Source organism: Aquila chrysaetos, chromosome 9, assembly GCF_900496995.4.
Source record: "Aquila chrysaetos chrysaetos chromosome 9, bAquChr1.4, whole genome shotgun sequence".
Taxonomy (NCBI): Eukaryota; Metazoa; Chordata; class Aves; order Accipitriformes; family Accipitridae; genus Aquila; species Aquila chrysaetos.
Window position 1 is genome coordinate 10,446,260 of NC_044012.1, and position 15,051 is coordinate 10,461,310.

The 15,051-nt window shown below is 41.2% G+C and overlaps 1 protein-coding gene across 1 annotated transcript in view; it reads left to right on the plus strand.

The window, feature by feature from the left end:
- The first annotated feature begins 210 nt into the window (after positions 1-210).
- The window catches only part of BEAN1 (brain expressed associated with NEDD4 1), a 63,595-nt gene continuing 48,754 nt past the window's right edge, over positions 211-15,051 (plus strand). Inside the window, exons 1-3 of the mRNA XM_030026262.2 lie at positions 211-533; positions 1,650-1,724; positions 14,018-14,152. Of these exons, the coding sequence (XP_029882122.1) occupies positions 503-533; positions 1,650-1,724; positions 14,018-14,152 (241 nt within the window). The 5' untranslated portion in view covers positions 211-502. The remainder of the gene's footprint in view (positions 534-1,649; positions 1,725-14,017; positions 14,153-15,051) is intronic.

A 15,051-nucleotide genomic window follows, 5' to 3' on the forward strand; every position in this document is an offset into this window, starting at 1 on the left:
CCAGGGACCGCAGAAGGGAGGGGAAGGAGCGGAGCCGGGGTTACTCCAGGTCCCGGGTGCTCGGGAGCTCCCCCCCCCCGCCCCGGGTCGTTCCCCCCCTATGCGCAGCCCCGAGCACTACGCGGGCGGCCCGCCCGGCCCTGCGGCCTGCGCCGGCCCCGCCGCCTCCGGGCCCCGCTCCCCAGGGGCCGGACCGCGCCCCGGGGGCCCCGCTCCCCCCCGGGCCGGGCCACCTCGGCTCCGGCTCCGGCTCCGGCTCCGTCCCCCCCCGCCGCGGCTGGAGGCAGGGCAGGGCAGGGGGAGCTCCGGCCGGCCCCCGCGGGGCGGAGGTCACCCGCCTCCCCCCGCCCTCCGCCCATGGGCGCCGGCTCCGTCCAGCCGCCGCCGCCGCTCCGGCCCCGCGCGCAGGAGGAGGCGGCGGGGCGCGTCTCCCGGCGGCGGCTGCGCCCGCCTCGCCGCCCGCCGCCGCCCGCCAGCCGCCGGGGAGCCGCGGCGGAGGCGCATGGAGACAACGGCCGCCGCTGGCTGCTGGGGTAAGGCGCGCTGAGGCGGCGGGAGCCGCGCCGGGCACCCGCCCCTGCCGCGGGCGGCAGCGGGGGGCACGGCCCGGCACGGCACGGCCCGGCGGGGCGGGGGGCGGCCCGCAGCCGGGCAGGACTCTGTCCTGGGGGGCGCCGCGGGGCGGGCGGTGGCGTGCCACGGCGGGGGAGGGTTTCCGCGGAAACTTTCTGTTACTCAGGCACCCCCCCCCCCCCCAAAAAAAAAGCAGCAGCACCCCCACCGGGCTGCGCCCCCCCCCCCCTTCCCCCGCCTCCAGCGCGGTGCCGAGCGGGGGTGCGGCTGTGGTGGCAAGCCCGAGATTCAGAAGGAAAAGCCCGCCGAGGACGATCGGCGACGAGGTGCCGGCTGGAGGGGCAGAAGGCAGAGGGCACGGGGGACAGCGTGCTTCCCCGGGGTGTAAGTGCAGCCTGGGCAAAACACCGTACAAACGCTGTATCGCATCTGACCGGCTATCGGGGGCTCGTATTTTATGTGCAACTGCAGGAGCAAACAAGCCCCTCTTACAAGAAACCTAAGCATTTTGTTATTTAGGACACGTTTTACTCGTGTGCATTTTGTTGCCTGCAGGTATAAATCTTTGAAGTACAAGTTATAAATATTAAAGCTTAAATACATAGGGGGAGTATGTGTATCAAATTTTAGAATAAATTTATTCCAACCCAGTTTGACACACACACGCCTAATGTACTCAAGCTGCACTTAAACAAATTAGGAAACAGTTATTTTGTTTTACAATGGTAGGTGCCTGTTTCAGAGACCGGTGAATGACTTAACAACAATAATTAGCATATTTATATAACACATTGTTGTTTATACATGGGGTTTTGAATCTAAGAGGCATTAAAGTCATATATAATACCATTTCCTGAACTGGAGTGATTCCTGGAAGTATGAAGCAATGACTTGTTAGGCTTTTTCACCCCCATTCAAGCTACATCTGTGCATATATTCATAGTCTGAAACATGTAATCCTGCCCTGGAGAGAGTGGGTGCATATTAACAACATAATGTGTCTTCAACTGACATCTGGTTGCAAAACAAAAACAAACTGCTATTAAGGACCTTTTTTTCCATTTTTCCCTCCTTAGTTCTTTTCTTCCATCTTCCTCTCATCTCTGGAAGCTCCATCCGTATTGGAATAGGCAGCAATTATTCCAATCTCTGTAAGTAGTCTTTTTTTTTTTAACTGCATTAATGGCATGCCTTCCAGTCATGTACAGCTGTAGGAATATTATATTTAAAGTCCTCTAGCAGATAAACATCAATCCATTAAAAAGCAAATAGCTTCCTGACTAAGAAAACAACTGAGGTAACAGAAATGGACTTAACCTTGTGATCTTTATACAGACAAAACTCAAAGAAATGACTGACAGAACTGTCTGAAATAGAGGACCATAAAATTTAGTGTCAGGTACAAGTACTTCAATATTTCCTTTTAAAAAAAAAAAATCCTCCTTTTCAGCATTTTCTCCCACAACAACAAATTAGCACATAGCTGCTAAAACTGATTTACAAATAGAGCACACTGACATCAGTCAAAATTTTGGCACTCACTAGTGAAACAAATGTGGCTAAAAATTACTTCCAGTCATTGAAATAAAACAATTCCTGACATTTGACTTCCATCTACTCTCCTTTTTGTGACTGACTTTTGTAGTTTTTACATGGAAGTTATTTGAAAAGGAAATATAACGTTATAGGAGCAAATTCCGCCCATGTCACTGGTCCTATTTTGGCAGAACACCACATGTATGCAGGGAAGCAGAGTAGCATGTCCAATCTCTTAGATGAAAGAATGCATAATGATAAAAATACATGCACAACAATTAAAACAACCAAGATACCTCTCAGAGCAAGTGCTGCAGCTCAAGAAAAGCCACGCTGAAGTGTTTTAACTAGATTATGACTTCAGTAACAACTTTCAAGCCAAGATGCCCATCATGGGTGGCAAATCATATGATTAAACCTGAAGTTTAAAGAAAGAACAGGCAAAAAGTTATCTTACTTACTTTGGAACATACAAAAAGGAACAATAAAGTCAGGCAGCTACTACCATTCACAGACTAGAAATATTATCAAGCTTAATGTTTGCTGCCACAGCCTACCAACTTGGAGAAATTATTCATAGTGTCAAGACCAGCTTCTGTCAACACTAGGTATTTGTAGGATCTAACCCTAAGATAAGTTTGGTAACTAGGAACAGAGTTTGGTTGGTGAAGCTGAAGACAGTACAAAACCAAGGAAATGCAAAGTGTTGTCTTTCAGATTGCCTGGTAATCCCTTAAACTAGAAAAAACATGTTAAAGTTGGGCTTAAGAGCAAGTGCAAAATTAGTAGCTGCTGATTAAAATTGTTCACCCCCTGGCTACCTAATACATGACCAACTGGCATCACCGAAGTCATAGAAAATACGTAATCACAGTACAAAAATGACAGGAAATTGTAAATGCTTTCATTAGTGTAGCTACATGTGGCAGTCTACTTATTTATTAGTGAATTGCCTGTAGACTTGGCAAAAAAAATACTTGTAATGTGCTTATATTGTTACAGGTTAATATTGCAAAAATACTGTTCAGATTATTTTTCCACAGAACTGTTGGTTTTACATTATGCATGAAATGACATTTCATAGCACTTCATTATGTATGTAGCCAATGTATGTTTAGTTTGGGGATTCATATCAGAATAACATAATTTCTTATCCATTCTTCGCTTTCATGTTCCCTGACCTTTAAGCTCAGATTTTTCCCTGCCATTGCCCCTCCCAGAGAGACCACTTCTTCACGGCAAGACAACTTTGTATTGCATTAACTTTAGATTAGAGTTTTGTAATAGAACTGTTGCAGCAAACAGTTCAGAGTAGTCTGAGTATTGCCCTAATTTCCAAATGGGTGCCTGTGTCTCTTCAAAATTAAGTGCTTTTAAGACAATATTTTTGTTTTACTTTTGGCCTTAACTGAGTACAGTTCAGCCAGGCCCAACGTTCTGGCCTTGTACGCAAGGGCTATCATGTTTAATTAATGGTAATGCCTAGACTGTGAAATGTTCTGCTGACAATAACAGATGATATTAACACAATCCCAGGTGGGCATTAGCCAAAAAAAACCCAAAAAACAACAACAAAAAAAAAAACCCAACAAACCAAACTGTGGCTTGTATTACGCTTTTATAGTGAACATGGAAAGAGACTGCTGTTATCCCAAGCTGTTAACTATGTACTACAGGAAGGAGGCAAGAGCGGATTCTTCAGCTATACAGAATTCACATATGCCAGGTACTAGACCTGTTTACTCTCCCAACACTGAATTTCCTAAGCAAGTGCAGAGGCCCAGGAGGAGGACTGCAGCTCCTCTCATACAGACTCAGCTGTGCCTCAAGAATACTGCTCTTGTACAGGACAAAGGGGCAAGTCACACAAGCGAAGTCCAGGCAAGCTAATACTCAGGAATGGAGCTATATGACTTCAACCACACAGGACCAAGGCAGGTTGACGGTTTCAGCATTTAATGGAACTTTCTGAGCGGAAATAAAATTTGCTATTAGCTTTGTTGCTTTAGATATTTCTTTCTGAGAGAAACATTGGATTTTCTTTGCCAAGTGTTTTTAGCTTTTGGTCAGGTATGTTTGTTTGGTTTTTAAAGTAAAAAGTAAAAATTATCTCTAGAAAATATCTGTGACTGAGTATAAATCACTATTAATCAGCAGTCATGAACCTCAGTCACTGTTTCTAATACTTAAATGAAGCGGGCCCAAAACTGTCAGAGAAGCAAAAAGGCAGAAAAATGGTTCTACCCAAAGTGCCTTCCCTTCCTGCATGCCGCTGCCTCCTCCACCTCCTCCCTAGCAGTTCTAAGATTAATCTCTGGAGAAATGGATTGTAAGCACAGGTAAAAGCAAACAAATCAACTGATTCTTTAGTTATCCAGATTGCTAATACACATCAGATATTATAAAAAGATAGTTATTTTACAACTATTAAGTGACCATAGTTACTTATTTCAATACTAGTGAATCTTTATGATTTTCATCTGCATGAAAATCCACCTAAGCCAGGCACAGGGACATACTTGGTACAAAGGAAAAGTGCAGAAAATCCTGATCCTAAAACCAGTAAGCCCTTGAGAAGACACTTTGGATGCTGTCCCTCAGCATTCAGCTCACACGCAGTAACTGCACAGCTGGCTGCCCACTGTGTTGTCATTGACTACAGCACTGCTAGCTGTGCTCTGAGACCCCAGGACGACAGTGAAAGGTTGAATAAACTTCTACTCATAAACAAGGAAATCTTTCTGTACGCAGCAAGAATAAAATGCTGTCTCCACTGCTACAGACTAGGGAGTCTGTGGCTTTTGTTCTTGATGGCAAATCCTGTATTTTTCCCAGAATGGTCTCCGAACTCAGCCAGTTTAACACAGTTGTCTAGAGGCTAGTACTCAATGAACATAACTTCACATTCATAGGCACAGGTGGAGCCCAGTGCCTCAGTTCAAACAGGTGAAGAAACTGGGTGATTTGGGGTCTGTGCAAGTATCTTACAGTGGTTCTATAGGCTGCACCAGATTTGAGACATACAGAAAGACAAGAGATTGCTTCAAGCCTGTGCGTGACAGCTTTGCTGTTAACTTGTGTCCTGCAGAGAGTACGTTATGCCAGGAAGTTTAAGAGACAGACTGATAGCTCTGCACCGAGACTTCTGCACCCCACAGCAGTATATTCCCTTGAGAAGTGTCAGTGATCAAAGCACCAACATCTACCACCCATTACCAGTCTCTTTCTTCTCTAACAGAGAATGCCAGAAACCATCTAGGTCTGTGATGCCAGGCAGCGAGGGAAACACACACTGTAGTTGCCCCCTCTTCTTTAAGTGCACAGCAAAGTTTAATCCCCAGAATAATCTGCTTTTTATTTTCCTTCACTGCTTTTTTTCTCAAAGCGTGGATGTTTTCTGAAGGCACCGAAGAGGCTCCCATCTCCCTTTCCTTAAAGGCATACTGCATATCTCCCTACAGTTCTCCACGTTGCATTTCAGGCTTTAATGACTCCAACTGTGCAAAGGGAAGGATGTTCAAATGCCTCCAGAACCACACCTCAGAATTCTTTGTTCTTCTCCCCTAGTAAGTCATATCCTGCTCAGTGTCTTTCTGCCATCAATTTATTTTATGATGGCTTGAAATCATCTGTTACATCAAGAATGATTTTTACACCTTTTCATTTATTAGACTGGAATCTGCACTAGGAAGGTATCAATTTCCAAGCCTGACAATTTCTCATCATCGTTTAAGAGCATGTAGACTGACAACTCCAACTGTAACTACTGACTTAATGCTTTAGCTGCAGCAGCTTCTCCCAACTCCTACCTCCCATTCCTGATTATTTTTTTTTTTAGTGGAGAGAATAATAGATTAGAATTCATTCCTATACAACTACTATGCAAAAATACAGATTGGAGTCCAACCCTGCTCCCTATCAAATAAATAGAAATGATGCTTTAGTTTTTGAAGGGGATCTCATCAAAGCAGTACAAGCACCCATGCTGAGAAACCTTTCAGAGAAGAGTAGGGGGGAGATTTGTTTTAGAGGTGCTGAGCACTATTAACTCTTGCAGTCTGACATTTCATTGTTATATAATGACTGTATTTGAGCTGTATGTTCAAACACCTAAAAATGCAGTAGATGCCCAGACACCTTTATGCAGAGCATCTTTCAAGGGGAGGTGGACACCTAATTGATTATGAGCTTTTGTAAAGCCTACTTAAAATCTCTATCCTCAGATGCTTTGAAAATGTGGCCTCAAATTCAGAGCTGGCAGAAGCAAGCTATTTAGTTGGCTTTGACAGCATTTATGCAAACAGTGATTTTAGCTCCAAGACTTTAATACATATCTTGCTAGAACTCCCTGAAATCCCTCAGACCATTTTTTAAAAATAATGACATTATATGACATTGAGACACCTACAGTCTTCAAGGACCTGTGTGTAGATAATTCACAGGAGGACATTCCAGCCAAAGCCACTTGATCACTGTCTATTCTTAATGCAAATAGTGGTTCTGTGACACTTTGACACTTTTGGCCTCTTTAATTCTAAGTTTCTTATCTTTTAATTGCTGTTTTTAGTTGCAAGCATGTTAATTCCTTTACTTCTAACATTAAAATGAGGGTTTTCCTTTCAGCAATTGTTTTCTTTCTTCATTAGAAGCATTATAAAAAGAAATAGTGAAATATGTGCCATTTCTAAATTTTTTTACTTGAATTTCTCCTGTTGGCAAGTAATCTTTTTTAGTTTCATGGCCTAAGAGAAGCAGCTCTATAAGCATGTGATCTTTACAGGTTTTCCGTATCTTATCTTTATTTTGAATTAGCTGCAAAATTGTTACAGGATTACTTCTACTTAAAAGACACAACTAAGACTGAAGCTTTATCGTGCTAGGTCCTGCACAAAATAACTGGCCTTATCCTTCCAGATTGCAGGTGTCTAGATAACACAAAAGGTGGGAAGAGAAAAAAAGGTTGGCAGAAAAATTAATTGCTTTAGATTACATAGCAATTTAAGGAGAAAGCAAGGCTTTCCTGGCTCCTGGATTGGTATCTGTCCATTACTTGGCACTGACTCTTGCTAACAAGATACTGCACTAGCTATTTTCTCTTGTAGCATCTTTTTTTCCATCTTTGTCCAATCCCATATCTGTCTTTGTTCTTGGGGTTGAAGGGGCAGACTTGCTGCAAGACCATTTCCAGAACATTTATTCTGCTTTTACTTTTTCATATGATTATTTTCTGTGACTGAATTAATTGTCCACAGACAACCTGTCGTCCATCAGGCTCAGACCTGACAGAGAGAAATATTCTGAAGTTACACTTAACCTCAGCTTTCACTTCCCGCTTACTTAGGACAGAAAAGTAACTACAGATGGCCTGTAATGTTTTTCTAGGTAGATCACAAATACAGGTGGGTCTCCCTTCCACTGGGGAACTCAAGAGATACATAGAAATGACATATTTTGCATCATAAAGTTAAAACACTTCAGTCAGTAGAACAGCTTTCTGAGTCACTCTAAATCATTTAATAGGCTGCTTCCAATTTTTAAATGTTGAAAACAGGCCCCAACTTACAGAATGGGTTAAAATCGGGGATTTCCACAGCAAGGACTCAGGACCTTAAAGAGATGAGCTTTACAAAAGAGATGCCAGGTCCTCTCAGGGTGAGAGTAATACAGTACATGGCAGAGCACCCAGCAGATTGCGAGTTATTTAGTCCCAGTTGGAAGACTAGTTCTTAGTAGGAAAAACTCATATTGAATTTTGCTTCTAATCCACACTTAACCATCTCCTTTTATTAGCAGAGTTCAGTATTTTGGGCTAAACACTCCCCATTTATGATTATTTATAAATTAGACTACTGAGGTACACAATGGCCATTTTCCATCTCCAAATGCACACAGTATGCAAGCAAGTCATTGGCCCAAACAACTGGCAAGTACAAGACTTCACTAAAAAAGTAGGTCATAGAAAGCCCAATGCAGAACAGAAGAGACTAGAGTTTTTAGAAATTTGTAAACCATGTTTCCTTGTTGTCATCTTAATGTATTGCCCTGAAACTTGCCTCTAAAGGTGCAGGGATTAGGCAGCCTACTATGCAATCCTCGTTCCCTGTTCAGCAAAGAAATGTAAAAACCGTGCAGACTTGAACAGACAATAAAAGCTCTGAATGACAAACTAACACTCCTGGTTGATTACAGGTGCCATGTTGACAAGTAGCCCAACAATATTCAGTCATTTGGTATTGTAATTATAACTCTGCCTCAGAGACACATCGGGAGAGGAACGTGAATCCAAAGTGATTTCTGTTTTGGCCTGGATTTGGTGCTAGAGAAAGAATACGCACGCTACAAAGAGGAGCAACAAAGAGTAGCTATTTGGGATAACTTTTATGCATCATTTGAAGAGCATGTTAAACTACGCTAATAATCATGCTCCTCACACTAAACACGTTTGTGGAATCAGCTATTCCTTTAGAAAGAATATGGGACATTCAATAATAGATTGAAAAAGCAGTTACAATGTATTCATACTGTTGTGTACTGGGGTGAATGCTGTGTAGTACTTTTCTTAGCATCAGTCCCAATCAGAAACTGTCCCAATGTTTAGGGAGAGCACAAAATCAGAATACCACCGAGAAAGATATTGTATATACATAGCCACTTATAGTAAAGACTTTGCTTTTAGAACAGCACAATCCTAAATGGAAACGTGAGTGGAAACTGTACTTTTGCAACTTGATCCTATTAGCCAATCTGAAAGGCATCTAAAAAACCTGATAGAAGTCTAAAATAAAAAAAAGAAAAAAAAAAGCTAGGTTCAGAGCTACATTTCTGTGCTTCTGATTAAAAAAAATGTTTCTACTGAATGAAGCAAGCTGTAAATTGGAAATTTCCCCAAAGTTGGAGACATAAGATCGTGCTTCAGGAGTGCTGGAGCATCTATAGAGGTGTCGTGGTTTAACCCCAGCTGGCAACTAAGCAGCACACAGCCACTTGCTCACTCCCCCCACTGATAGGATGGGAGCGAGAATCAGAAGAGTAAAAGTGAGTTAACTCGTGGGCTGAGATAAAGACAGTTTAATAGGTAAAGCAAAAGCTGCGCACACAAGCAGAGCAAAACAAGGAATTCATCCCCCACTTCCCATGGGCAGGCAGTGTTCAGCCATCTCCAGGTGACTTGGGAAGACAAACACCATCACTCCCAACATCCCCCCTTCCTCCTTCTTCCCCCAGCTTTATGTGCTGAGCATGACATCATATGGTCTGGGATACCCCTTGGGTCAGTTGGGGTCAGCTGTCCCGGCTGTGTCCCCTCCAACTCCTTGTGCCCCCCCAGCCTCCTCGCTGGTGGGGTGGGCTGAGAAGCAGAAAAGGCCTTGGCTCTGGGTAAGCACTGCTCAGCAGTAAGGAAAACATCCCTGAATTACCAACAGTTTCCAGCACAAATCCAAAACATAGCCCCATACCAGCTACTGTGAAGAAAATTAACTCTGTCCCAGCCAAAACCAGCACAAGGTAGAAATAAGAACTTTTTCCCAGATTTTCAAACATGTAAAACTATGATTCCCAAACACAGCCAAGGACAGCATGGTAAAATGCAGGGCTAAAGCTAGTATCAAGGTACCTTAGTAGTACAGAAATGACATCTTATGTCTGTTCTCTGATTTAAGGTTATTGTAAATTTCTTTAGTTGTCATCAGTGCAAAAATACTAAGGAATTGAGGGGCAGAAGAAGTCACCAGAGATAAGAATCTCTCTTCCTTATATTGTGTTTTGCACAGGTTTCTGCATTATGCTCATCTAAATCATAGAAGCACAGCAGAGCATTAAGCATCAAACTAACATGTGCCATGTGTTGTTTATTCTCTCATGCTCTCGCCAAGCTCAAGAGCTGTTAAATCACCTTTATCATTGGAGGATCCTTCTTCACCATGACTATCTTCCCGCAGCTGGCTACAAAGGTTTCAAAGCCAGGCTGCAGGCAAGAATGAAGGCTATGATTTTTATAAAGTGCAAAGGGTTACACTGCAGACAATAGTTCCTGCTGGTGGATGATCAGGGCATTATCAGACTCGGTGGTTGATGCGAGAAGTGCGTACCCACTTTAACAGATATATAATTCAATGGTCATTTGAATAAGAAAAAAAAATTTGGCATTACTAACATAGGAAAATACAAATTTGGATATGCAATAGCTGTAAACTATTATCTGTATTTTAATGGTGCAGGTTAATTGTCAACTTGTGGATTCATTTTATGCATCACACTTATATAATATTGCACTTTAACCTAAATTTGATGTGATCATTTTGATGTTCTTAAATTACTAATTTTCACTTCACAAATTCATTCAAATATGTGCTGATTTAGAATACAAACCTTGAAAACCATCAGCATGCCATTGCGTGGCACATTCTTGTTGGGAACAGGTGGACTTAGAACTGGAAAGTGCTTCTCTGAAAGAGACTTTGTTAGCTCCGTCATCTGTAGTAAAAATTGTTTTCAAATCAATTTTACCTCAGGGTAAAACATACTTTAAAGACAAAATACTTTGTGCTAGCCTCTACTGAGATAGAAACATCATCTTGGAAATAAGCATTTTCACACAAATGAAACTATCTGTCTCAAAAGAATTTTTATTGTGTAGAACTTAAACATTGTTATTTGTTGAGTCAGTACCACACTGAATGTGATGCCTACGTCTGTCCCTGCCTGCTGCGTGACTATAGGCCTGTGCCTCTGTTTCTTCCTCAAAAAAAGCATTTATGTATTTTTAGTCTTCATGGTTTTTTCAGTTATTTTGCAGCTCCCCTTGAGAATAGATGGAAGATTTGTATCATCTGGATTCACGAAAGACATAATTTGCTCTTGCTACACCTGGGAAGTACAGCTTTATGGGATAGGTTTGCACACCATTTTTTTTAACCATCATTGTCCCCCACTGCTTTTAAGTCCAAAAAAATTGGATATGCCCATATAATTTCTTACAGCTTACCATCTTAATGGTTCTCCCTGAAGATAATAAAACATTGAAGTGGTTTTCCAGCATTTTCATAAAGACTATATCCCAAAGTGACTTACACAGTTCAACAACAACTAGCAGAAACAGAAAGCATAATATTACTTTCTGGATGAGAGAGAAGAGGTGTTTACCTTTTAAGTGACCTTCAAAGTAGAGCCAGTAAAGTGGTGAAAAGTAAAACAGGAATTTTATGTTGCAGGGACTGTAGAAAACTTTCTTACATCCAAAAAGTGGTGAAATTGTAGCCAGTGATAGAGAATTGTGTTGAACTAGTAAAAACAGGAACAGTGAACAAGAAAAATACGAAAGAGTGTAGACTGGAGCAAGTTCAAAGAGGTTTAAAATAATTAGGGCAACTTCAAACTAGGTTATGAACTAAACAGACTTTATGGAAGATATAAATATGTGAGATGCATACCAGGACAAATTACTCTAATAAATTTGCCAATATATTATTTTTTTCTTTTGCATCATTTTCTTGCAGGTGAATTCCTTTTTGATATTTCAATGACTGTGTAACCAGTCTAAAGTTAACAAAAATTGTTCCCATTTACACAATGACTACGTTTGGTACCACAAAGTAATGGTTGCTTAGCTGCTGCTTCTATAATGTTTTAACAAACAAACAAACCCAGACAAGAATCCCCACAACTTTAATTGCTGGGAATTCTATGCCATTTTACCCCCGAATTGTCTGAGATGTCTACCAGAAATACAGTAGCCATCTGGGAAATGTACTGCAAGATGTTCTGAAAGTACAAAACAATATGATCTGATTATTGGCCTCTAGATTGCAGAGTTGCCAGGTACAAGCATACAATCTAAGATTTACTGTGACAGTATGTTGTCAATGCTGATGGTATTTATAAATGCATGTGGTGGTACTGACATCTTCCACTGGAGCAGCTGTGTGGAGAATTGGAAATTATGAACAATTACTCCAAACTGCAGGATTTTGCAGCTATGAAGGATGACAAAAAGGCTCGAAATTAAAAATATTGGAGAGCAAATTAAAACATGATGCAGCAGAATTGCCTGTCTTCTGTTGGGTACCGATTTGCACACTAGCCCTCTGTGCCTTTACTTTCAAGAGCTAGTGTTTTTCAAGTTGGGCTTGGACTTTTATTTGCCTGTATTTGGAATGTTTTAGGTTGCTCATAAAGTAACCTGAATACAGCTCTAGTACTCTAATGAAATTTAAAGCTGATTTCTGAAGAGTCTTTCTACACATAGGTCTTCCTTGCCAAACTTAAAAACTTTTTATTCTGTCATTAATGAACTATTTTCCATCTATTTTACTTCTGTTGGTCATTATTGGAAGGCCCTACAAAACCATGCAACTAAACGATGTCAGTGTAGCCATTTGCGCACTTGTCAGAAAATAGTTTCTTTTTATCTACCATCAAAACAAGACCACTTTCACTAGCACTACTGGTGAAATGTGGGGAAAAAAAACCCTAATAATACCTTCTTTGAATGATGTGGGAAGTTTTTTCCTCTCTTTTCTGGATAATTTTCAGACTTCCTGATCTCCAAGAATTTGTTCATTATAGTATGTTAATAGATTTTTAACCTAACAAACTGGAATACATTTAGATAACAAGTTCTTTCAATTATTTGCTCAGTGTGTTTTAGATGATATGGCTGGTCACTGACATTCCATGGGATATTTTGTATTGTGCAGTTACTGTGTAAAAAAAAAAAAAAAAAAAAAAGACATACTCTTCCTTGCATAGAGATTCCCCAACTCCTTTTTAAATTTTGTATCAGGCAGCTGCTGTTTGAATGTTTACGGACATCAAACAAAACAGCTATTTTGAGTAGCCAGTGAAAGCTAAACACCTATTGCTTGCTGGCATTGCATTTGCAGTGACCACTCTCTCCTCAGGCATACCCTCAGAACTTTTGGACTGAGAAGGGGTGATCCTGTTCAGATATGACAAGTGATGACAATCCCACCAGCACTCCCATTTCTTGTGCAAATATGATTTGCACAGGTGAATATTAGCATGGCCTGAAACTCTGCTTTTCTTAAGTTACAGGGCTTAGGCTGGTACCATCTCTCCTTTGAGAGTAGGAAATTTGTGTTCATGCATGTATGTATGCATAAAGATAAAAGGAACCATAGTACACTATCAAAGGATAAAGATAAAATGACTCATTTTTCCCCCCCTCTCTTAGGCAGAGATGAGTGATTCAGTTTTCTACTCAGCGCCTAAGAATCAACAGTAGTCCTGGGAAGTGGCTTCAATCTTTCAACTGAGGAGCCAGTCAAAAAGATTTGGCTTCATGCAGAGCTGCAGACCCTACTATATAGGATTTAATGTCTCTGCAAACCAAACCTGAGTTAATGTCTCCATAAATTTACCCAAGGGTTTATTAAGATTATTCAAAAAATCCTCCACTCTATCAGACTGAGTTCCTACCCTTAATTGTCAAACTGGAAAGGAATTGTGAGAGAGTCATACTTACAGCTAGGAAGCCCTTAATCCAGTCCTTCAGGTTTGTGCAAGATACCAGATCTCTCTTTTTCCCCTCATTCTTCCATTTTGTGTGTTAAGCTGGGGCAAAGATGGATTGTTTTGTTTTGGATGTTAAAGCATGTAAGTCAGTCAGAAGGCTAGGTGCCTCCGAGACACGGTACCCCTGTGATTTCTTTCATATGCTTCACTTAGACCTCATCTGTCTCGAACACTCTTTAAATGATCATCAACAACAGTATAGGAAATGTTTGAGTCTGAGACCCTTTTCACATCTGACAAAGAGGAGAGAGTGTTTTCATCTGCCCAGGGCTTTCAAAAGCAGGAAGATCGACTTTCAGTAGACATGTGGCTTTGTTACTCAGGAAGGAGTTGCTTGTTACACAAAGTCATCTATTGTTTCTCCTCCTTTCAGATGAACAGAGCATTCTGCCGTGTAAAAAAGAAGAACTACAGTGTGGTGACGGACTCTGCCTCTTAAACTGGCTGCGCTGTCACTATAAGAAGGACTGTGGCAGAGACTACATGTCCATCAAACTAACATGCTCAAGTGAGTTACCCTTCACTTTCCTAAATCATGACCTACGAATGTGAATCTATTTCTCACTGAATCGGTGTTTGTAGCAATACACTGTTCTAAACATAAGATTTGATATGGTTTTACTGTTGCAAGGATTTGGATATTTAGAGGTTTATTTATTCATATGTCTAAATCATTTATACTGCGTGCTGATTTCAAGTAGAATAGTAGACAAATAGCAGCAGCAGTGGGAATGGAAGATTTGGTCGAGCCCAAAATGCATTAAGCTAATGTATTGTGAAGGCTGGTGCTCTGAACTGCCAGTTGAGGGGGCAAAAGAAAAAAAAAAAAAGCCTAAAAAAGGCAGTTGTCATTGCTGGAAACAGTTAGACACTGGCAGCTCTACAGAGCAGTGACTGCTGGCCCGCACACTGCATTTGGAAATGTTAATGTGAATAAATAAACAAACTGCCAGCTGATTAAAATAATACTTGGGCAGGGGAGAGGTAAGAATTACTGTCAAGTCAGAGATATCCAGTGTATTTAAAGGAGTCATAGGGTAACATTTGTAAACAGTGCAGATAGTTTTAGCCATTTGTTTTAGAACCAGATTTGTTGCAAATAAATTAAAAGATGAGTTGGAGGATTTCTGATGAACAAAAGTGTCTTGTAATCTCAGCAACTGCTGTTAACTAGCAAACTTGGTGATTTAACTATCTCAGCTTTTTCTGTTCCTACTTTTTGCTCGTTATGCTTACTTGTTAATTTCAAGCTACAGTTTTAACTCTGAAACTTTCCTTTTAACATAACCATTTTGTAACTAGCAACATCTAAAAGGGGAAATTACTTTTAGACCTCTATTCTACATGGTACAAATAGGATGGATCACATACTGCTGTCACTAATTACTTGCCAAAAATATTTGCAGA